Source organism: Mangifera indica, chromosome 15, assembly GCF_011075055.1.
Source record: "Mangifera indica cultivar Alphonso chromosome 15, CATAS_Mindica_2.1, whole genome shotgun sequence".
Lineage (NCBI taxonomy): Eukaryota > Viridiplantae > Streptophyta > Magnoliopsida > Sapindales > Anacardiaceae > Mangifera > Mangifera indica.
This window is the reverse complement of record NC_058151.1, coordinates 1,792,644-1,816,516: the sequence shown is the minus strand read 5'-3', so window position 1 is coordinate 1,816,516 and position 23,873 is coordinate 1,792,644. Positions and strand designations below refer to the sequence as shown.

At 31.6% G+C, this 23,873-nt stretch overlaps 5 protein-coding genes across 8 annotated transcripts; 3 read left to right on the top strand and 2 right to left on the bottom strand.

Moving 5' to 3' along the window:
- The first annotated feature begins 492 nt into the window (after positions 1-492).
- LOC123198047 (agamous-like MADS-box protein AGL61) lies at positions 493-1,155 on the top strand. The gene has a single exon (XM_044612622.1). The coding sequence runs from the start codon at positions 493-495 to the stop codon at positions 1,153-1,155; it is 663 nt and encodes a 220-aa protein (XP_044468557.1).
- A 3,914-nt stretch (positions 1,156-5,069) lies between these two features.
- Positions 5,070-5,732, top strand: LOC123198046 (agamous-like MADS-box protein AGL62). Its single transcript, XM_044612621.1, has one exon. It carries the CDS (start codon positions 5,070-5,072, stop codon positions 5,730-5,732), a length of 663 nt encoding a protein of 220 aa, XP_044468556.1.
- A 2,188-nt stretch (positions 5,733-7,920) lies between these two features.
- Positions 7,921-12,338, bottom strand: LOC123198045 (uncharacterized membrane protein YjcL-like). The gene is made up of 6 exons (XM_044612620.1): positions 12,303-12,338; positions 10,956-11,511; positions 10,192-10,302; positions 9,248-9,400; positions 8,671-8,912; positions 7,921-8,371 (listed from the first exon to the last, which is right to left on the bottom strand). Exons 1-6 carry the CDS (start codon positions 12,336-12,338, stop codon positions 8,048-8,050), a joined length of 1,422 nt encoding a protein of 473 aa, XP_044468555.1. The 3' UTR covers positions 7,921-8,047.
- Positions 12,339-12,994: 656 nt separating this feature from the next.
- Positions 12,995-15,442, bottom strand: LOC123198211 (probable RNA-binding protein 18). 4 transcript variants are annotated; one of them, XM_044612877.1, is made up of 5 exons: positions 15,302-15,442; positions 14,853-14,946; positions 13,936-14,014; positions 13,671-13,797; positions 12,995-13,599 (listed from the first exon to the last, which is right to left on the bottom strand). In XM_044612877.1, the coding sequence occupies exons 4-5, from the start codon at positions 13,779-13,781 to the stop codon at positions 13,297-13,299; spliced, it is 414 nt and encodes a 137-aa protein (XP_044468812.1). In that variant the 5' UTR covers positions 13,782-13,797; positions 13,936-14,014; positions 14,853-14,946; positions 15,302-15,442; the 3' UTR covers positions 12,995-13,296. The 4 variants fall into 4 exon arrangements, with proteins under 4 accessions (XP_044468812.1, XP_044468809.1, XP_044468811.1 ...); XM_044612874.1 differs by having other exon boundaries at positions 13,941-14,014; XM_044612876.1 differs by having other exon boundaries at positions 13,941-14,014; positions 15,141-15,419.
- Positions 15,443-19,470: 4,028 nt separating this feature from the next.
- On the top strand, positions 19,471-22,475 carry LOC123197970 (probable receptor-like protein kinase At5g24010). Its single transcript, XM_044612514.1, has one exon. It carries the CDS (start codon positions 19,654-19,656, stop codon positions 22,186-22,188), a length of 2,535 nt encoding a protein of 844 aa, XP_044468449.1. The 5' UTR covers positions 19,471-19,653; the 3' UTR covers positions 22,189-22,475.
- Positions 22,476-23,873: the final 1,398 nt, after the last annotated feature.

Sequence of the window (23,873 nt, the reverse complement as noted above, 5' to 3'; positions counted from 1 at the left end):
CCCACAAACTAATCCTATGATCATATCAAAACTTACTTTCGATCAAAAAAACATGAGATTTGATGTGTGTTATAAGGTGATTAGTTTAAATTTCTAGTGGCTTTTTCATCATCATTAAGAATGTGCGGTGGAGATAGATACAACTCACTGTTTAATAATAAAAATTAAATTTTACACTTACATGTGTATACAAGGGGCATCTTTTATAGTAAAAAATTGATTTTATTATAATTAATCCAGTAAATTTATTGAAAACAACAAATTTTAAATATTAAAATTAATAAATAGATAGAAGGAAATTAATTTTGCTAACAAAAAAATTTATATTTCATTTAAAAATAATAAAATTGTAAATTATTATAAAAAGATGACACCTATATAATTTCCGATGGAATTTAATTCTTATTGAGGAGTTCCTCCTATACATACATGACAAAATAGAACACACCAAACCCAGAAAAATTAAATTAGAGCCATTTCAAAATTTTTTCTATGGCAACCAAGAAAACCAGAGGGAGGCAAAAGATTGAGATGAAGAGAATTGAAAAAGAAGAAGATAGGTTGATCATTTTCTCAAAACGTAGATCTGATATCTACAAAAAGACGAGCAAACTTGTAACTCTTACTGGAGCTGAAATTGGAATCCTAGTGTTTTCACCATTGGGAAAGGCTTTCTCCTTTGGCCACCCGTTCTTTGAAGTTATGGCAACCCACTTCGTGGGTATGCAGACACTTGGATGTGACACAATCCATCCCTTGTTGGAGGCTCACCGTGAAGCGAGAATCAATGAATTGAGTCAGCTTCACGAGGACCTCCCTAACCAACTTGAGACTAAGAAAGAGCGAGGGAAGTTGCTAAAACAAATGACAAATGGGACAAAAACTATGGGATGGTGGGAAACTCCTACTGATCAACTTAACGTGGAGGAGTTCCAACAAATGTATGTTTCTTTGGACAAGTTGCAACAAAGTTTACAAAACGAAATCTTCATTAAGACTGGTGGTGATCTTGGAGCCTCTTCTTCAACAATGGTTCCTCCATTGAATCCTAACCAAATAACAAATCTTTTTCCAACAAATAATATAAATGAAGCAGATCAATCTTGTAGTTCTTTTCCTCAAAGTTGTGATAGTTTATTGTCTAATCAGTTCTAAATGACAATCATGTCAAGACTTATGAAAGTGATGTCTAAATCGTTTTGCTACTTTTAATCATCTTTAGTGTCTCCATCTTATGTATCTTTCAATTTTAGTCATGAGTCTTGTAATGATAATAATAAAACTATACATACTCACTTTGAATATACATATAGGTATATATTTGATATGTATTATCATGTGATTAATTGATTTTGAATTAATGATAAAATAACAATATTTTTTTTTATATGGACTTTTAGTATGAAATTTATATGGATTTGGACTTTCTACTAGTCTATTTTCGCTTCCATTATTGTAACGGAACCTGACCGAGCAAACCAACCAATTCAATTCCATTCTCCCTGGCCACGGCTATTGGAGCGGGATAATGTGGCAACATTAATTTTGAACTTGTTAAAATTGGGCTCTACGAAATGCTCAGTAAGAGAGGCCCAAGCCTTTCTATAACAATCCACATCAAATCTATTGGACTTTTTCAGTGACTCTAATGTGACAATATTAGGCCTTCCTAGTTCAAATGACCTAACAAGCTAGGGTTTTGCACCTAGAAGTTCTGCCAATTTATGCAGGAAAACTGGTTAATTGCTTTCTTTATAAGCTAAATCACCCTCAAGATCATGAAACTTAAACTTTTACTTCTGTTTCGATGTTCAGCATTATGTTTCCACAGGTTAGAATCAACATAGCAGTTTTTGTCTAAACTTTTATAAACAAAAATGACAAATCTGAAGGAAGAATATTGCATTTTACTGTAATTTATGTATAAATTACGAAGGATTTAAGATAGAACTCCATGGATGTAACAGAAAATAAGAAAGAACTTTAATGCAATATGGTTTCCGCTGAATAACTAAGAACTCCATGAATGACAAAGTAAGTTTATCAAACTTTCTGTGCATGATCACTGCCTACGAAAATACAATTAAATGCTCCCTTTTTTGAACTAAAACCTGACTAACGTAATCAGTGTACGTATTATTACAATATTTCTATCTAAAGAATAGTGACTTGTAAGACAATTTTGGCACATCAATGTAGCAGAAATCTCAAGTATGGTAACTTTTCGCAGGTTTACAGTTGTTGAAACTTTCTTTTCTATAACTATTTCATGTTTCATCTTGGTGTTTTGATGATTCACGTCCAACATGAGCATGAAACGAAGTGATTTATTAATTAAGTTTGCAATTACTTTGTGTTAGGAAAAAATGAATGGAATTTAATTAAGATGAGGGTTAAGAGGTTGATAGATGAATGATTAAGGACTTAAAAGGCGAAAGGTTGAGAATAATGGCCAAACTCAATATCACGGTCCCTCTTGGAGTCGTATGAAAAAAGGGCTCCTCTTATTTGAACACACAAAAATTTTGAGTTCTCTCAATTTCTCTTTAATGTCCAAAGTTGTTTCACTTTAAATTCTTAGTGTTCTTTATATTTTCTTGTGGTGAGGTTCATGTTTGATTAAGTTAATTTAAATAGAAGAGTCGTATCTCTCTTTTTATTCGTCCATTATTGTGTCTTAAGAAACAAATATTGTTAAAATATTTGTGAATTCGAGTGAATAAAATAAATCCTTTTTTAAGGAAATTGTGTGTTACAGAGACCTCAACTTTTAAGCTTAATTTATTATAAATTTTCTTTACTGGTTTCCGTTTGTCATATTAAAGATTTTCATACTCTAAATCTTCTAGTTGATATGGTTATTTTTTTAATATATTTATATTTTATTTATATTGTTTATGTATGATATATTTATGGTTACTAACGTAACCTTTGTTAACAATATTAAAACAAATTCAATTTTAATCATATTTTATATCATTATAAATATACTATTGATTTGATTGTGGAAAAAATATTGGACTTTTCCTACCCCATAGCCTGTTGTCCATGTGTTGTTGTTAAGTGCTAGTTGTGAAATTTCAATAGTACAATTTAGAGAAATTTTGTCCAAAGAGATTGTGTTTTAAGTGATAGTGTGTGACCCTTTTAGTTTTTCTTAGGAATTATTTACTGAGTATGATTCAAAAATTTGTGATTATAGCAATACAGCTTGATTATTTTTAGAAAGAAAAAAAATAACATCTGAATCAAGCCTTGTTGATTTGTAAACCTAAGTTATGGCCACTACACCATCTTATTTAGGACTGGTCTTTGTTTCATGAATCATGCGAAAAACTAGAAAAGTTCAATCAAATGAGTTTCAAGAGTTGACAACAAAAGATTTTTTTTTTCTATATTACCCTTTTGAATCTTGTGAGATTCTTGATTGAGGATGCTTCTAAGCTAAAAAAAGATTAACGATGTTCAAGTTATCAATGTTTTTGATGTTTGGAAACTTTTAAACTTTTGTAACAAAATATGACAAATTCATTGTGCAATCTACATTTAAGAAAAAAGGACTAAAGAATTATGAAAGTCTCTATATCATAATATAAAACTAGAGATGTCAGATCCAAAAGGTTTATGATAGGACGAATCCTAAACTATAAAATGATAGACTCCAATGTTGTCATCAATTAAGTGTAAGAAATCTACATGATATTACATGAGATTCATTTACAAGGGATAATATTGAGTGAAACCTTCTTATAAAAACTTGCAAGTGTCAGATGTCTTACTAAAGTAATCGTATCTAGGTTTGTTAAATTCATTTATGTGAAGAATTGTCAGAAAAATAGAATGAAATTTAATAAAGATGAAGTTTAAAATTTGAAAGGTGAAAAATTAAGAATAATATATGGTTAGATTCTATGTTTTGTCTCACATTGGAGTCATATAAAAAGGGGGATTGTCCTCTCATTCAAGCACACAAAAATTTTGAACGCTCTCATCCTCCGTTGTTGTATACCGGGGAACAATATTATCCATTCTAGTTAAGTCTTTAAGTGTTCTTTAGATTTTCTTGTGGTTAAGTTTAAGGTTGATTCAATTCATTTGAATAGAGGAGCGGTGTTTCTTTTACTATTCCTATGTACACATAGATTAGTTTATAAAATTTATTTGTATATATAGTTTTATTTATTTTTTTTAAACTGGTTATTTCAAAAACCTTTTTCTTACACTGATATTCGCAAAAGATGATATTCGAACTTGAGTTTTGGAACTGTGATTGGGTACATATAAAATTGTTCGAAAACAATTATTGTCAAAACATTATCCTATAAATAAATTATGTATAATTTTAATAATATCAAGCTGAATTTACTTATTTGTATGACTAGTCAACAGATCACAAACCAACTATTTGATAAGACCAAAACTTGGTTTGGATAAAAAAGGCATGAGATTTAATATGCATTAAATCAATTTACATTATAAGGTGTTTACTTTAATGTTTCAGTGATTTTCTAGTCATCATTAAGAATGAGTGGTGGTGATGGATGCAGCTCACTCTTTCATAATAAAATTAAATTTTATACTAATATTAGGACACAAGTGGCATTTTTTTTATTGGTTTTTGACACATCTCTTAAGATATTATAAATTTTATAATTAATGATTTACATTTCATATTTTTTAAGTGTTTTAAAGAGGAAAATATATTTTATATATATTACATAATTAATACCTGTGTTTTAATATATTCGATCAATTGAGAAAATGTTACGATATTGCATGAAATAGATAAATTGTCTTTATCATAATTAATTCAAAAACATTTATCGATCACGACAAATTTTAAATATTAAAAGAAATAAATAGAAATACAAATAATATTTTCGGAAAAATCAAAAGGTGAATGTCCAATAGGATTGAATGATCAAGAGATAAGACACAAAAAAATTCTATTTTAGAATGACCAATGGAATTTAATTGTTATTAAATAGTTCCTCCTATATATACATGCCAAAATAGAGCTTATGAAACTCAAAAAAAATCAAATCAAAGTTAGCATCAAAATTTTGGCAATGGCAACCAAAAAGACTAGAGGAAGACAGAAGATTGAGATGAAGAGAATTGAAAAAGAAGAAGACAGATTGATCACTTTCTCAAAACGTAGATCTGGTATCTACAAAAAGGCGAGTGAACTTGTGACTCTTACTGGTGCTGAGGTTGGAGTAATGGTGTTTTCACCATCAGGAAAGGCTTTCTCCTTTGGCCATCCTTCCATTGAAGCTGTGGCAAACCGTTTCACAGGCGGGCAGCCATTGGAAAGTGACCCAATTCACCGTCTATTGGAGGCTCGCCGCAAAGAGAGAATTGATGAATTAAATCAACATTACAACGACCTCCTCAGCCAACTTGAGGTCGAGAATGAGCGACACAAGTTGTTGAAGGAAATGAGGAGTGGAAGAGGAACTCAGGGATGGATAGATACTCCTATTGATCAATTTAACATGGAGGAACTTCACCAAATGCATGGCTCTTTGGATAAGTTGGAGAAAAATTTGTTAAACAAAATCTACCTCAAGACTGGTAATGATCTCGGTGCCTCTTCTTCATTGATGGCTCCTTCACAAAATCTTGACCAAGCAAGAAACCCTTTTCCAATGAATAATCCAACTGAAGCAGGTCCATCTTGTAGTTCGTTTGCTCAAAGCTATGGTGGTTTTCATCCAAATCAATTCTAAATAACAATTATGTTATGATAATATTATTTGAGTCGGTTCGTTATGTGTTGTGAATCATATTTAATGTCTTCATGTTATGTATCTTTAAGTTATGGCCTAATAAACTAACCGACAAGTTCCTGCTTCAACTTAGATTTTTGGTGATTCACATGTCATATGAAGCATACAATGATGTGATTTATTAATTAACTTAAGTTTGTAGTTGCTTTTTGTTTGAAAAATTGAATGAAATTTAATTATGACTAAGGTTAATAGATTGAAAGGTGCAAGCTTAAGGAACTGAAAGGTGAAAGGATAAGAGCAATGGTGAAACTTAATATCATATTCTTTCTTGGAGTTGTATAAAATGGGACTTCTCTCATTTGAACACACAAAAAGAAAATAAGTTCTCTCAATATCTCTTTAATCTCCAAAGTTGTTTCTCTTTAAGTTCTTTGGGTGGAGTATAAGCTTAATTCAAGTTATCTGAATAAATGGCATCTCTTATAGCAGCAAAAAGCATGTTACTAATTAATTTTAAATTTTATAATTAATGTTTTACACTTCACATATTTTAAGTGTTTTAAAGAAAAAATTACATATTGTAATTTGTTATATAATTAACAATGCTATAAAGTATTCAATTAATTAAAAACATATTAAGATATTGTATAAAATAGATAAATGACTTTATTATAATTAATTTAACACATTTATTGATTATGACAAATTTCAAATATTAAAGTAAATATATAGAAATACAAATACTTTATTTTTTTCGCAAAATAAAAAGATGAGAAATCCATGACTTCATGGCACTTAAAAAATAAAAATAAAAACAGTGAAATTAATTTGCCAACCAAAACAATATACTTAATTTAAATAATAATGAAATTTTAAAATATTACAAAAAAAAAAAGAGAATTGCATAATTTTCAATGAAATTTGATTTTCATCGAGGAGTCTCTTCTATGTATATATGACAACATAGAGCATACTAATTCCAAGAAAATAAAATCAAAGTTAGCATCAAAATTTTTGAAATGACAACCAAGAAGACCAAAGAAAGGCAGAAGATTGAGATAAAGAGGACTAAAAAAGAAGAAAACATGTTAATCACTTTCTCAAAAAGTAAATCTAGTATCTGTAACAGGACGAGTGAACTTGCAATTCTTATTGGCGTTAAGGTTGGAATCGTAGTGTTTTCACTAGTAGAAAAGACTTTCTCCTATGACCATCTATCCATTGAAGTTGTGGCAAATTGCTTTATGAGTGGGCAGTCATTGAAAGGTGACCTAATAAACTTTCTGCTGAAGGCTCGCCAAAAAGTAAAATCTATAAATTGAATCAACATCATAGTGACTCTCTTAAACCATCTTAAGGCCAAGAAGAACTGAAGGAAGTTGTCAAAGGAAATGACGAATGGGATAGAAAATAAGAGTTGGTGGGATAATCTTGTTGATCAACTTAACATGGAGGAGCTCTTCCACATGCATGCCTTTTTGGATAAGTTTGAGCAAAGTTTGTTAAACGAAATCTACTTTAGGACTAGTGGTGATCCCGATGCCTTTCCTTCATTAAGGGCTCCTCCACTGAATTCTAAACAAGCAACAAACCATTTTTTGACAAAAATTCAGAGGAAAACAAGTCCATCCTACAATTCATTTCCTCAAAGCTACGGTGGTTTTATACCAAATCAGTTCTAAATGACAATTATGTTATAATAATGTTATTTCAGTTATTTTGTTATGTGTTTTGGATCATTTTTAATGTCTCTATCTTATGTATCTTTTTTTCTTTGGTATCTTCCTTCTCTTTTGATCACAATGCTTAAAAGGTGGTGAAAATAAACTATAAAATGAATATGCACAAGAAATACAACGCAATAGAATAATGATATAGAAAGATTTATAAAGTGGTAATTTCTTGGAAATCATTATAGAAGGTTTGTAAAGTATAAGTTTATGTGATTACTTACTAGTTAAATATGATGGATAGACAAAAACCAACCGGCTTCTTTGCCTAGATAGAGTGAAGAAACCTCATTTCCTTCTTTTATTCTTTAGTAAAAATTGGTCCCCCAATCCATTGTGCCACTTTTCATTTGTAAAATATGGAAGAACATTATTGCAATTATTGAAAGATAAGATCCTTTGATTTTTGTTGGCGTGAATGACATGTGCAATCTAGATTGCTTACACACATAATGTTCAGTCATCATGATGATGAATTTTCTTCGATATATACTCTAATGGTAGTTTATGCACCTTGTTCAACGGGGGATGTGTGATTAAGACAATTATCCCAAGCCAAATGCCATATTAATTTCATAGAATTTACAAGTACTTAAGGACCATCGATCCAAATCCAATGCCAAGAAAAGTGGCAATGGCAATTCCAAAAATGCCAACAAGAATCCCAGGAACAACTAGAGAACCCCATCCTTTGGCCGTGGCCATTCCACATGCTGTTGTAGGGCCTCCAATATTAGCATTTGATGCAATGAGCAACAGCTTTAAATCAAAGCGAAAAAGCTTGCCCAATCCAAGGACTACACCAATATGTACAAGTACTTGAACCAGAGCAAACAAGAAAATACTAGGTGCAGTGTTTATGACATTCCATATGCTCCCACTCGCACCCACGACTGCAAAAAATACCTGTTATGGAAAAAACACATAAAACATGTCAGATGGAAGCATTCAATTCACTGCTATGGAAAGATGTCGCGTGTCTTCGTATGTGTTGTCTGACTTCCAAGTTTGTCAAGAGAGGATGTGATTAAGAAATCAGAAATGTACTCGGGGAAATCATAAATTGAAAAATGAAGAATAGGTCATCTTAACAGGAATCTTTGTACGTTTTATTTAAAATTAGAATTAGAATATGTTGAGTCATTTAAGAATCCATAGTACTTCCGCAGAAAGGAAATAAAATGCAGAGTTGATGTTTCAGTTACCTGCATCAGGACCAGAGCAATGGTATCACCTGCTGGTGCAAGGTAACCAAATGGTGTTGGGAATACAGTAGCCAAAAGGACAACAATAGCTGTTACTACTGGAAGGCTGCCTCCTTGAATTCTGCACAGTTTTGTGAGGTACATGGCAGTCTTGCAAATTGCAAAGGATATGACTAGAGCCATAGCAGTCTGTAGCACAGGAGTCTTGCCTCCAGAATTGGACTCTGTGTCCATTTCAACACCTGCGAGACAATTTCTGGTTTCAATAGGTTGCACTTGCATAAGACGAAAAGAATGATGCACTTCTGATTGTAGTATTCATCTCCTTACATCAACATCAAGCAGTAACATCAACTGGAATTAACAGGTATCTAGTCCATAACTATGAAGAGCATATTATTTCTGGATTTTGCATGGTCAAACGAAGGGAAATTGATAGACAAAATAGTGTATCTGTTAAGAAGATAACAAGCTTTCACCTTAGAATAACAAACATAGCTACTAGAAGTTGATTGCAGCAACCGGACAAGGTGGAATCAAACTAAATTATGAAGTATTGAAAAAGAATGTCACATACCACTGGCTGGTGGACCCTCAGGAGGTATTTTGGAGGCCAAAGCAAACAATATCAGAAAGTATATTGCAGTTATAACATTGTCTGCGGCTACTCCAGCAGCCACAACTGATGGAGAAGCACCAAGAACCTCGGAAATTGCAACATAATTAATAGCTGCAAAGGAAAAGGAAACCAAAAAATATCTTCAGTTACAACATGAAACTAGGTCACACAAAAGTACATGTAAGAGCTACATTCAAGAACCAAAAGCACCAAATTTAGGAATTATATAGTCAAATAGGTAGCTATAGAACAACTTCAGATAATTCTCACTCCAGAACTTATTGATAACAGTTTGCCATGTCATGGCAGCTTCGACTTAGCTGCAGTAAAAAAATAACATGTTTCATGGTCTAAAAATACAAAGCCACCGCAAATTATCAATTGTTGAACAAGGAAAACAAACTTATTTTCCTCTCCCTCTCTCTCCCCCTCCCCCTAGGCCTCTTAATTCTTTCTTTCTTGCTTTACTTTAATGGTAGATGATACCTAAATTTAAAACCAACCAAAAACTAATGCAAAATTACATGTTTACAGATTATAAATGCAATCAACTTCGGCAGGATCCAATATGCCATTGAACTAATTTGGCTAAACAAATGAGTCCAGAGCATTCAAAGTGCACTGAAAATCCAATCCTCAAGTTCCCTTGTACAATTACATCTGTTACAAACAACCACAATAGAGAGTTCATTTCATTATAGTGAATATAAGAAGAGCAATGTGGACTTTCAGCCGTAAAAAAGAGCTAATCAGTGATATAATGCTGTTGGCAACTGGCAAAAAGAATGGGGGCAGAGCAAAAAGAAGAAATTATAATCCGTAATATCTAATTTCTATATCTCCATATATTCATAACAAAGTGCTCAATCCAAAAGTAAGATGCACATTCCCTGATAACTTACATCCACCAATATAACTACCCATGAGAGCAGCTGCTATTTTCCAACTATCTTCTCCAAGTGATCGCATAGGCACCAACCGGAAAGCCACTACTGTTCCGATAATAGTAGCAACTGTTATACAAATAGAAAGACAAGTTATTAAGGATCATAAAGGGTTTACTGAATTACCTATACAAATGAAAGAATACTTGTGTGCTTCCCATGTGACTCGGTTATTTATATGAGGTCCAACGATATATTTGTTGAGGAACTTGCAAGATTCAAATTTAAATTAGTCTTTCACAATCTGCATCACCACTAATATTGCTGAACATGCAAACATCCACTCAAGTGCTATGGTTCTAATTCTTTCATGGGCTCACCTATAAATACATATGAAACACTTAAGTCAGACTCACAGTATATATAAAATCTCTTGAAGATTGGAAAGTCATAGGATACTGTAACCAAACAGTTAGTCTGCATCGTTCTGTTTTGATAAAAACTAATCAACATTCTTCCTTTTGACTCCACTATAACTCTTAGGGGCCCTTTTCCTTATCACTACAAAGTGAACTACAGTCACAATATACTTTTGTTTACTGAAACTAAGCAAAATCCAAGTAAAATAAGTTGCTATCCTTAATAACTTTCACATCATAAGTCAATGTTCAAGTGCTTCTAAGTTTTGAAGTCAAAATACAATGACATTTACAAGCAGACTGTTCCCTTCGATATTAAAATCTTCCAAATTTAAAAAGTAAAAGTATGTTAATGGCCAATACCTGATCCGATCAAGAAAGCGAAGAGCAAAGTCCCAGTTGAACGAATAACTCGACGCAAATCAGCTCTAAACAAAAGCAATGGCACAGATAAAGGCAGCAGAAATTCCAAGAACATTGAATACGCTGGTGCTTCAAAAGGAATTAAGCCTACATTACTCGCTGCCAATCCAACCAATGTGCTCACCAGAGCTGCACTCACCATGCTCCCAATCTTGGTCTTCTCTGACCAGAGACCAAACGCCCCGGTGGCAAAGAGAGCCGTCCACGTGCCCCAATGGTCGTCCGGAGAAATGACCGGGAAATTTATCTGTGACCGGACCTTAAACGATCGAATAGGGTTATAGTTGTTGGACAATATTGACGATGAAAGTGAAAGAGGCGCTGGCTTTGTGGTCCGAAATGAAAGAGCGAAGAGGTTATGGCGGGAAGAAAAGGGTGACAGGTGGAGGAATGAGATTGGTTGTGAGAACTTTGTAGTGGAGCCATAGCCATAGCTATCATTGATGGATTCTGCTCTAGGGAGACCAGAGTAGAGTCCAGATTCTATAGTGTTGCTCTAAGCTTTGCCATAGCCATAGACACAGTTTATCTTATTCTTCTCTTTGTACTAAGCTTTGCCAATAGTCCACGTGGCGCCACTATGAGTTCCTGAAGAATGGACACGAAGAAAAGTCCTCTCCTAATGGTCCAATTTTAGATTCTAGGCAACCGGACGTCTGTTTGTCGTACTATAAATGTTTTATCAGGGGAATGTTCAATGCGTTTGGTTGCAGATTACAATGAAATATTGTTATATTTAATAAATTATTATTATATTTAATAAAAATAAGTGTGTTTAAATAATTATTATATTTAATTAAAAATAATAAATAATAATAATATATTATTTTATCTAAATATTTTTAAATATAATTATTTTAAAAAATTATTTTAGGTTATTTATTCTATTTAATAAAAATATGATTATTTTTTTAAAAAATTAATAAATAAATTATATATTATAATAAAATCAAAATTATTTTAATATTTAAACTGGAGATATTAATCAAATTATTTCTTATATAATTTATTATATTCCTATTAGTAATAAAATACTTGAATATTTTATTATTTATAAATTAAATTAAATAATATAAATAATAAAAAATAAATTATTAAAATAATTTTTAATCGCCTGAACCAGGCATATCTTAGAGTGTTGATTCCTCCGCAAATCTTTCAAACAGTCTTCCAACAAAGATTTTGCAGATCAACAGTAATATGGATTGAAGCTAAAGCTCACATACGTTACCGATCAGCCTGATGCCAAAAGAATACACTACGCAAATTCTACATGTATTTGAGGACCGTCACTCCAATAGCAATGCCAAGAAAAGTAGCCATGTCAATTCTAATCAAATCAAAACTATATATTCCTAATTTTAAATACTTAATTAAATATTTAAAATAATAAATTATCAAGTGATTAAATAATTTTAAAATAACAATAAAATTAATACTTAATCATATAATAACATATTATTTAAATTTTTTATTAAATACTCAAAACTGCATTCACAAATAATTTAACATGTTTCTTTGCATGTTCGGATTCCTTCACGTATCGGAGAGACCACCAATTTATTTACCGTCAAAAGTGAGTTCAGAATCTTTTATCCGAAGATTGACGAAATAACATGATTTTTTATATTCAACTAAAGAGCTGTCACTTAGAGATACGCCAATACATGAGTAATGTTATGTCACACTTATGAATATATAATTGAATATATAGATGATGTATCATCATATGATTAAATTTTATTTTTTATTCAAAATCACATAATAACATATCTATGTACCTAATTGTATACTTAAAAATATACATACCTAATTTTATTGATAATATATTTACAAAAAACCCAATATTCTTACAAACGTTTTAGGCACTCCAATATAATGAAACTTTCAACAACCGTCGAAAATCCTTTCAAAATTTTATCAGGCGGTTCTTAAAAATATAGAAAATCTATCAGCAGGTCCAAATAATTGCCCAGAAGGAAAAAATGAAGTAGAATGCCACTTCTGCTTAAACATGAAGTGATCCATGGGATAGTGGGTAGGCAAACATTATAACATAATTTACACATTAGTCCAAGGTTTTTGCCACACTAATTTCACGCTACTAAATGCATTGTGATACACTAATGTTAATAAGGAAACTCAACTGAACTTCTTATCAAAATGTTGTAACATCAAGGTTGTGCAAATTAGTGACTTCAGTTCTGATGTAGTTGTGACTACATCTGATGGGAGATTGAATCTTCTCCCACTCAAAATATTTTCTCAGGGACTTTGAATCTTATCTTTTGCTCAGTGGATGGTCAAGATTACTGTTACAAGAGGTGCCTTCAGCGTGTTTCTGCTTCTTTGCACCACAACTCTCTTCTTCCAATGCCTTCAATTTGTTCTTGATAGCAGCTATCTTAGCACTCCTGGTCATCTGTCCACCACCACCAATAATGCCTGATTTGTTCGCATCACATGCCGCTTTCGAAGAGTTTTGTGTTGTTTCTTCCAAGTACTTCTCACTTGCTAGACGAACAACCAAAGGGCGCCCACAAGCTAGTCTCCCATGCATCTTCTCCTTGGCCAATTCTGCTTCCTGCATGCTCACTTTAAATGTGGAAATCAGGAACTGCATAGAAACAAAGAGATAGGAAGCAGACAACTTACCTCTTTGGTGCTAAACTGAATAAATGCAAAGCCTCGTGGTTCTCCACGCTTTGGCCCACGAGTATGCCAGAGAAAATCCTCAGCTACAATCTTCCCATATGGAGAAAACATCTTAATCAGAGCAGCCCTGGATAACAACCACCGAATATTAATAACACCAAACAAAATAATCAATTTCCCTAAAAAAACTTCAACATCAATTTTTTTCTTCTTTCTTCCTATTCTTTCGGCCAAATGCAAAGAACTCAATCTAGCAAATATAAACCTTACTCTGTTATCTTCAGGTCAAGATTTCCAATATAAAGTCTGCTTTCACTCTTCTCATCAGTGAGACCATTATGATCCTGAATTAGTCAACACACAATAAATTTAGTAATTTGTCACTCTGATACAATTAAGAAGCCTCAATAAATTACATTAGTGATGAATTCTACAGGAAATACCATTTAGTCCTAAACTTCATCTACTTTGTTGGTTACACAAAATGGAAATAATCAAATCTCTTTTTGAAGGAAAACTTACGGACATAGGGCTAAAAATAAGAAAACTATATAGACTAGCTAAAGTAATAACAAAGAGACAAGCAAATCTCAATAATGATAAACAACAATATATATATATATATATTTGATGTCGGAATCAACTTCAAGCAGCAAACCACTATAAAAGCAAGAACAGCCACAAAGTTAATATTCTTTAAATCCTAAACAACCTAAGAGCTTGTGCATCAATTGAACATTTCTTAAATTAACAGAACAAATCTAACCAGACATGATGATTTTGACGTAAAAAATCACCTGACAGACTCAATTATAAGGGGACCAACAGGAAATTAAAGTGTAAAATTTGCTCCGCGATCCTCATAATATAACCATTAGTTTACTTACATCAGCAGCTTGACTAAAATTATACCAGGAAGCATGAAAACACATGAGAGAAAAAGTAAAACTGCAGCAAAATATTTAATGCATTAGACAACTGAACCAGTAATTGATTGTTAAACACCAAAACGAAAATCCAACTTCACCACAGCAAAGAAAGCATCAATATGATAATCAATATCGAAAAAGGAGTTAAAGAATAGGCATATTAAGACCGTTCAGAATCTGTCAATATATAAAGTTGCAATTTGCAAAATCACAAATGCACTTGTATGCTTCAGAGTTTAGAGATCATATTTACCATAAACTGCAAGCAGATATACAATAAAAATCGTCAGACGCTCACAAGCACAAGAAAGCTCCAAAAACTTCAGAGAATCAGAATCTGAACAATCCTGCAGTCGAGAAAATTTTCATTTAATTAAAGTCAAACAAACCACATAACCCAAATAAATTCTTAGTCCAAATTACATTTCCTTTAAGACTGATCCTTTGAGCCAGAATTGAATGCTCAAACATAATTAATCTGGAACCTCAGGGGAATTTATATGGCAGAAACTCTAAAGAAAAAAATCCCAATAAATATTACATGGCATATGCATCTTCGACATTGCGGCTGAAAAGAACCCTACACAATGAGCAGTACTTATATACGTAATAACTGATAACTTAGTTACTTTGATATACGAAACCCTAGCGTCGTGAATTTACTGCAGAGTTTTCAACTTATTGATTATTGGACTGGCTTACAAATTAAGATTCTCTGAGGTTCAGCCTTGATGAAGGAGGCCTTTGATCTTCAATAGAAGACTTTCAGAGGATTCAATCCAACACCTGCGAGTGCGAGCAACTCCACAAAGACAGAATAGCTTAATGTGGTGCTTTCACAATTTCTCTGAAGCACAAACGACATCGTTTTAGGAAAGGTACAATTTTGGACTGAATATGGGTTTGGGTTTCTAAGGACTTGTGGCCCACGGAATAGTAAAGAGTGTATCTAAGTTAAGATCGGATTTAAACCCATTCAAAAAAAAAAACAAAGGATTAGTTTATATAATTAAATTTTTAAATTTGTGTTAATTTAAATTAAATTATTTTTAAATTAAAAAATATAATTTTTTGTAATATTAGGCATCAAATGTGTAATAAAATTAGATCCAATGTAATGAATATGTAATGTTATCAATGAATATTAAACCCACGAGAATCATAACTTTGAAATGATGTTATTATCATGTTATCACGTAAAAATAAAAAATTATTATTATTTTGTAAAAAATAAATAATAAATATTTTGAGTTGACTATATATTACGTGTCCACATTGATTTTAATTAAATAAATAAATAGTTGTGTATTAATATGCCTTTTTTTAAGAAAATAAATGTGCATTACAACTAAGTGATTAAAAAAATGGTAATCTAATCCAACACTAGAAAATGACACTCACCAACCACACGAGGCTGGCGGAAAATTTTCAACAAAATTATTGGCCTAACACTAGCAGAAACCAATGCCCATTTATATTTTATCATGGCCAAAAGACTTGTTCCCAATGAAGTACCGTGAAATGTCAAAGTTGGTATCTTTCAATTTTTAAAAATTTAAATATTTATTTATAAATAATTTTTTATTAAAAATATTAGTAAACTTATTATTTACCAAAAATTTAATGTTTTATTTTATTTTTCTCACTAAATTTAAAAATATCACAATCTCCTCACATAAAGTTTCTAATTTTAAAAAAGTGGTCATTCCCCCTCACTAAGGTTTTTTTCTCTTCCTTCCTTCGATCACCGGTAACTTTCTCTTTTTTGTTTGCTGCTAACAAAGGAAGAGTTATAAACCAAGACGCCAATGATTGGCAAATGATGGTGAAGAATGAAGGTGATGAATATTCATCTTCATTAAATCTTGTCGGACAACGATAATCTACTTCAAACGAAGTTTTCATTTTTTGATTCATCTCTTCTTGAAACTAAATCAATGGAAAATAAAGTTAATTGACGTCGTCTGACATCGATTCAACGAAGACAAAGATTCATCATCTTCATTCTTCGCCATCATTCATCATCATCAATGTCTTTGTTTGTAGGCTTTTCTTTATCGACAGCAGAGAAAAGAAGAGAAAATTGTCAATAGTCAAAAAAATAAAAAGAAAAAAACCCTAAGTTTGAGAAAAATATGATCATATTTCAAAACTTTAAAACTTTAAATGAAAAAAAAATTATGATATTTTTAAACTTAGAATAGAAAAATAATAAAATTTTAATTTTTTAATAAATAACGATTTTTTTTAATTTTTATTGAAATTTTTAATAAAAAATAATTTATAAGTAGATATTTTAATTTTTAAAAATTAAAAAATAAAACTTTGGGATTTCACAATCTCGTAAGTGGGAACAAGTCTTTCGGCCTTCCATTATTATTGAAACCGTGCATAAAAGTCTTGTTGAGAAAAAAGAAAAAAAAGTGCTGAACAGATCATAAGAAAATAACATGGTAAGTGCGGTGCGTCTTCTTGTTCTCCATTTTCTATAATCCATTGACATAAAGGCAACTCACCAATTTCCTTTATTTTGACTTAAGCGATGTCACAGGAGGTGTTTGTGAAATATACGGTACCGAGTTGAATTGAATGGTGCTAGCTGTAGTTGTAGCCTGTTCAGTGTGATCATACAAATTCCCCGATAAAGTAGATGCCAACTATATCCTATCTAGGCACCAATCCTGTAAAAATCTCATGCATGATGTGAGTTCATAAAAAGTAATATTATTTAATCTCATTTTAATTATATATTATTTTATTTTTAATTTAATATTATTTAATTATATAATAATATATATAAATATATATTAATTTATGTATTTAAAATAGACGTATATAGTTTTATTAATTCATAATAGTAAACAACTATTTTCACTCACTTATACGAAAACAAAAAATTTTCATTTTTAAAGTGAATTTAGTTTGAATAATATTTTATTATAAAAAATAAAAAATTATTATAAATATATATTACTTTAAAAATTATTAGATATAAATTATTATAATGTTTGATAAAAGCTAATAAAGATTAATATGTATAAATAATTATTATATTTGATTGAAAATAATAAAAGAATATTAAATATTATTTTACTAAAATGATCTTGGGTATTATTGTTTTAAAATAATTTTTATATTATTTGTTATATTAATAGAAAAATGAAGATATTTTGTCATAAAAATTAATAAATAAAGATAATATTATAACAAATTTAAAATTATTTTAATAATCTTTTAACACCTAAGATAAAAATAATAATTAAATTATTTCTTATATTATATATTAAATCAGTATGAGTAATAAAATATCATTAAAATCTTTTATTATAAACAAACTAAATAAAATAATATAAATAATAAAAGCTCGAAAGAATTTAATTCGAATCTAACCGTAACAACAACCATCAAAACCTTCATTCTATAGATCTTTAGACTTTTCTTTACTCTTTTCTCCTGCCGATGAAAATTATAATTAATATTTAAATTTAGATAGAAAAAATAATCGAAATACTCTTTATTGGTAAAGATAATGTAAAAAATTTGATAAAAAATTATAATTTAATGTTTTTTAATTTTAAAAATAAAAAATTTGACCAATTTTGTATAATTCAGGTGGTAAATAGTGATTCTTTCCTAATTTCAATTAAAAATTTATTTAATTGAGTCAAAAGTGGTTTGCTAACAAATTATGTAGTAATCATGGATTGACTATCATTAATTAATTTTTTATTTGTTTATACTTCATATTTCACTCCAAATAGTAGAATAATGGAAAGCAACCTAACCCATTCATATTCATATCCACTTGCCAAACTCAACTTCGTTTTTACGTACCAATACAATTTATATTAATGATAAATATAATATTAATTTAAATATTAACATGTTATTAAATAATTTAATAATTTTTTATTAACGATAAAATTATATGTAATATATCAATATTTATATTTATTATTAATATATGTAAAATATAATTTTATTTGAATTAAATTATTATTTTTGAGATTAAATTAATTATATTATATAAGATAAATTTTAAATTTAATGACTAATCTCACAATCATTGAACTAAATGAGTGAAGAGTTTGATATTGATATATCAGAAGAGGAGACTTGAACCTGTATTCTCTTATATATGAAACCTCCTTTTTTGTCACTCAAGTTATCCCTTCAAGGTAAAAAAGGTAGTTTTGTGATATTTAGTATGATTATGAGCAATATTACGTATACGTATTTTTTACATACAATTTACGTACATAAATAATATGTCAACATGTAATTAGATATTACTTTATTTTTACTCTAAAATCATTCAATTACGTGATGATACATTATATTTGTACCTAAAATATATATAAAAAGTATGTATACATAGTTTTATTAATGATTATATAACTAGAGATAAATACGAATTGAACCAAACTCGAATACCCATGGCTAGAGTTCAACTCAAATAAAAAATTATTCGACTTAGATTCATCGAGGCAAAGTTAAGGATAATTCAAATAAAAACAGTTCAATTTGAATCTATGGTTCAGATTTGTAGTTTAAGTTCTCAACTCAATAACAAAATGACACTTTTTTTTTTTATAATATGCAAACCAATGTCATTTTATTAACTACTTGATATAACTTAAATCAAATTATGACTTAAATTTGAATTAAATTTAATCATCCATCTAACTTGTGGTTTGAACTGAGTTAAACTCTCTTTAGTTAGAGTTCGATTTGATTTTGAAAACTCATTGACCGTTATAGCTCAAGCTTTATTTGAATTCAATTTAAATGAAATGAAACAAAATTAGCTCGAATTGGATTAAACCCAATAAAATTAACAATCACACATTAACTTAAAAATTAAAAAAAAAAAAAAAAAAAGCAAGTGAAGTATTCCGCTACGGCTCCACACGCAAAATTTCTCAACAGTCAACGGCTGCCATTTTATACAGTTTCTTCTCCTAATCTCCTAACACAGTTACTTCTCTTAATCTTCGCACAGTTACTTCACTTTATCTTCATACAGTTACCTCCTTTAATCTTATAAAGCTCTTATGTTTTATCTGAAACCAAGCCAAAGACAGTTTCCTCCATCAATGGACTTCATTTTCTCTTTATCTTTAACTCTGTTTTGTTCGCTTCTCCATTTCTCAGCACCCTCTTTTACTCCTACTGACAACTACCTCATCAACTGTGGATCAACCTCAAACACTTCTCTTTACAACCGAATCTTCACCCCTGATGCTTCTTCTAAATCGGTTTCCCTCTCAAAAGACAACTCCATTTCACTCACAAACCACAACCCATCTTCAAATTCCCCGTTTTTATACGATACGGCTAGAGTTTTCACCTCTGAATTTAGCTACAAGTTTGACATCAAGAATAATGGGACTCATTTGGTACGTTTCCATTTCTCCCCGTTTGCTTCTCAAGGTTTTGATTTAACTTCTTCAACTGCAAAGTTTAGTGTTTTTGTTAATGGCTTGTCTACACTTAAAGATTTTAATACTCAAGTTGTGGTGCTTAGAGAGTTCATTGTGAAAGTAGAAAGTGGTGTACTTGAGATTTTGTTTAGGCCTGTTAGTGGTTCAAGTTTTGGGTTTATTAATGCAATTGAAGTTTTCTCAGCCCCTAATGACTTTATTTTAGATGTTGGAACTAGGCTGATTAGTGACAATGGGGATGTTGGGGAGTACAGGAATCTTTCTTCACAGGTTTTAGAGACTATTCACAGGATTAATGTTGGGGGTTCTAAACTGACCCCTTTTAATGATACTTTGTGGAGGACTTGGATCCCTGATGATGATTTTCTTGTTTTGAAATCTGCTGCAAAACGTGTAGTCACCACTCATACACCCAACTACCAAAAGGGTGGCTCAACTCAAGAGATTGCGCCTGATAATGTTTACATGACTGCACAAGAGATGAATAGGGATAATCAAACTATTGGTGCAAGATTTAACATCTCATGGGATTTTTTTGTGGGTTTGAGTAGTGTTCGACACTTAATTCGACTGCATTTTTGTGATTTTGTTAGCCCTGCACTTAATCAGCTCTACTTTAATGTGTTTATTAATGACTACTCCGCGTATGAGAATGTTGATTTGTCGGTAATGACAGTCCATGTGCTTTCATCTCCAATATACATTGACTTTGTTGCAAAGTCGGATGATTCTGGGGTTATACATGTAAGTGTTGGGCCTTCCGTCTTGAGTACTCCTTCAAATATCAATGCTATTTTGAATGGAGTAGAGATCATGAGGTTGGTAAATGTTGCTGGTACGGCTGGTTCAGAAACTGGAACCAGGAAAAAATGGATTGTGGCGGGTTCAGTTGTTGGAGGCTTCATCATATTGTGTTTAGTCGTATTTGCAGTTCTTCTCTCATGTAAATGCAAGAAGAAGAAACCAAAACCAAGACCTGCAGAAAGTGTAGCCTGGACCCCTTTGCGTGTTTATGGAGGCAGCTCGTACAGTAGAATGACTGAAGGAACTGCCAATGCATCTCCGGGTACAAATGGATATCACAGCTTAAGAATCCCTTTTGCTGATATACAACAGGCAACTAACAATTTTGACAAGAATCTAATTATTGGTTCCGGTGGATTTGGTATGGTTTACAAGGGGGTTCTTCGAGACAATACAAAAGTTGCTGTTAAAAGAGGTGTGCCAGGATCTAGGCAGGGACTTCCAGAATTTCAGACTGAAATAGCTATCTTGTCCAAGATTCGTCACCGCCATCTTGTTTCTCTTGTTGGATATTGTGAAGAACAGTCAGAAATGATACTGGTATATGAATACATGGAAAAAGGACCGTTAAAGAAACATTTATATGGCCCGGGATGTACGCCTTTATCTTGGAAACAGAGACTTGAAATTTGCATTGGTGCAGCTAGAGGCATTCACTATCTTCATACGGGTTCAGCGCAAGGAATCATCCATCGTGACATTAAATCTACCAATATCTTACTTGATGAAAATAATATAGCTAAGGTTGCTGATTTTGGTCTTTCAAGATCTGGTCCATGTCTCGATGAAACACATGTGAGTACTGGAGTGAAAGGAAGTTTTGGATATCTTGACCCAGAGTATTTCCGAAGGCAGCAGCTTACGGATAAATCAGATGTTTATTCCTTTGGTGTTTTGCTTTTCGAAGTTCTTTGTGCTAGACCTGCTGTTGATCCATTGCTATCTAGGGAACAAGTGAATTTAGCAGAGTGGGCAATGCAATGGCAGAAGAAGGGAATGCTTGAGCAAATTGTTGATCCTCACATTATTGGAAAGATCAATCCTTCCTCTTTGAAAAAATTCGGAGAAACAGCAGAGAAATGCTTAGCTGAATATGGCGTTGATAGGCCAACTATGGGTGATGTCTTGTGGAATTTGGAATATACGCTTCAGCGTCAAGATTCTGCTGGACCATCAAGAGAACCGCACGAAGACAGCAATACAAATGCACCAGAGCTACCAACGCCTAAAATTGATCCCCAACTTCCATCTACAAGCGTACAAGTGGAGAAAGATGATGGCAGCTCAGACTTGAGAACAAGCCAAATCTTTTCCCAGTTGATGACCAATGAAGGCAGATAATTCATACACATGCATACAAGGTTCCCTTGCACTTTCAAGGATATAGTTGTTCGCAAAAGTTCTACCCAAGTCATCTTGGATTGAGGTACTAGTTTTTTAATGATTAGACTACTAGATAAATTTAAAAGATGTTGTGTTATCGTCAGCTAGTTCTTTACTTCTATGCCACTAAGTAGATATTGCATCAATGATACATTAAGCCTGTAATTGTATAGAAGCACACATATTGCTGTTGCCATAACTTGTCTATCATTCTGAAAAGATCTCCTTACTTCTTTTTTCTCTCATCTTTCTGTACTGCTTGGTGGGTTATCAAAAGCTTGAGGGATATTTATGAATGTCACATTGAAACGAAGTCATTACTCGAAATTTACATGACAAATATGAGAGCACTGAAAAGAAAAAGAATCCATTATAAGAAATTGATAATGGCAAGTTTGAAGAACTTGAATTTCCCATGATGACTGTTGCATGCTAGAGGCAGTGGAAACTTTTCTGCACATGCAACTTTCAATCTTTCACATGCACCCGGTTGAATGAGAAACCTTCTTTCTTTTTATTGCTAAAGTTTACTTTATGAGCCACATGGGTGACACTAATGGCTGAACTGTTTATGATGGAGCCAATATGTCTAAACTTTGTTTATCTTTTTCCTCACGGGACCTACCATTTACTATAATCTTGTTGTGTTCATACAAACTTGTCTTGACACGGATCTACGATCTGGAGACTTCTTAAGGATAGAAATAAGTCAGCAATATGAAGCTAAAAATGTCTTCCCATCCTTAGATCAGTGTGACTTTGGCATGATGCATGACACAAAAAGAAAAATAAAGATTAGCCAATTGGAAGAAGTTTCAGTAGAACATATGGGAGCACTACTTGCAATCAACCAAGAGAGTTGAGCACTTGAGATTTTTATATTGTTGATTGCAGAAGTGGGGATGAAGATGAATTGAACGGGACAGTGCATATGGTCATCTTATGAAATCCTTTGGCTATGATCTGACCAACCACTGAGTTTAGAATTGGATGCTTTTTGTTCACGCACCAGTCATATTATCTCTGCACATTTTATCATCCCAGAAAGTATGGTGATGCGCACTCACGCTGCGCCACCCTCTTCGGATCAAACCAATTATATCAAACAGATAAAATTCCGTATTTAGTGACCGAAGTTACAACCATTATACTAAGTAAATTAAAAGTTTAATTTTGAAATGTTATAGGAGGAAATTGAAACCTATCCCTCTTATACGTAAAACTCTTCCATTGTCACTGCAACTACTCTTCTGGTCAATAAAAACTTGAATCTAGGTAGCCATTTAGTGCTGCACTAAATCTAAAACTAAAACCCAGAAAGGAAAAACAGTTCTCTCAAAGCAATATAGTCCCATGAATTACTTACTAGCAAAAGAGTAAATCACATGTTCCCACAAATTTTGCTTAAAAACACTTTTTCATCTCTAATTAGCATAAATAACACTTTCCTATCTAAATTAGTAATTTTCTCATCCATTAATTTTAAAAAGTAAAACAACTTTCATTAAAAATTTAAACCTAAGAAAAATTTAAAAACTCAAAAATCAATCTTTGAAATCTTTTCAAATTCCTCGTATATTTTAAAACTATTATATCACCCTAATATGACATTTATATTTATAATTTATTACATTATATTTAAT

What these genes read in the sequence shown, in the direction of transcription:
- LOC123198047 (XM_044612622.1), top strand. Translation starts at nt 493, where the DNA reads ATGGCAACCAAGAAAACCAGAGGGAGGCAAAAGATTGAGATGAAGAGA.
- LOC123198046 (XM_044612621.1), top strand. Translation starts at nt 5,070, where the DNA reads ATGGCAACCAAAAAGACTAGAGGAAGACAGAAGATTGAGATGAAGAGA.
- LOC123198045 (XM_044612620.1), bottom strand. Translation starts at nt 12,338, where the DNA reads ATGGCTACTTTTCTTGGCATTGCTATTGGAGTGACG. An exon ending in GGGTAGTTATATTGGTGGAT is followed by an intron (nt 9,401 to 10,191) that starts GTAAGTTATCAG and finishes TTTCCTTTGCAG; the next exon opens with CTATTAATTATGTTGCAATT. An exon ending in TGAGGGTCCACCAGCCAGTG is followed by an intron (nt 8,913 to 9,247) that starts GTATGTGACATT and finishes ATTGTCTCGCAG; the next exon opens with GTGTTGAAATGGACACAGAG.
- LOC123198211 (XM_044612874.1), bottom strand. An exon ending in CTTGACCTGAAGATAACAGA is followed by an intron (nt 13,798 to 13,940) that starts GTAAGGTTTATA and finishes GTTGTTATCCAG; the next exon opens with GGCTGCTCTGATTAAGATGT. An exon ending in TTCAGTTTAGCACCAAAGAG is followed by an intron (nt 13,600 to 13,670) that starts GTAAGTTGTCTG and finishes GTGAGCATGCAG; the next exon opens with GAAGCAGAATTGGCCAAGGA.
- LOC123197970 (XM_044612514.1), top strand. Translation starts at nt 19,654, where the DNA reads ATGTTTTATCTGAAACCAAGCCAAAGACAGTTTCCTCCATCAATGGAC.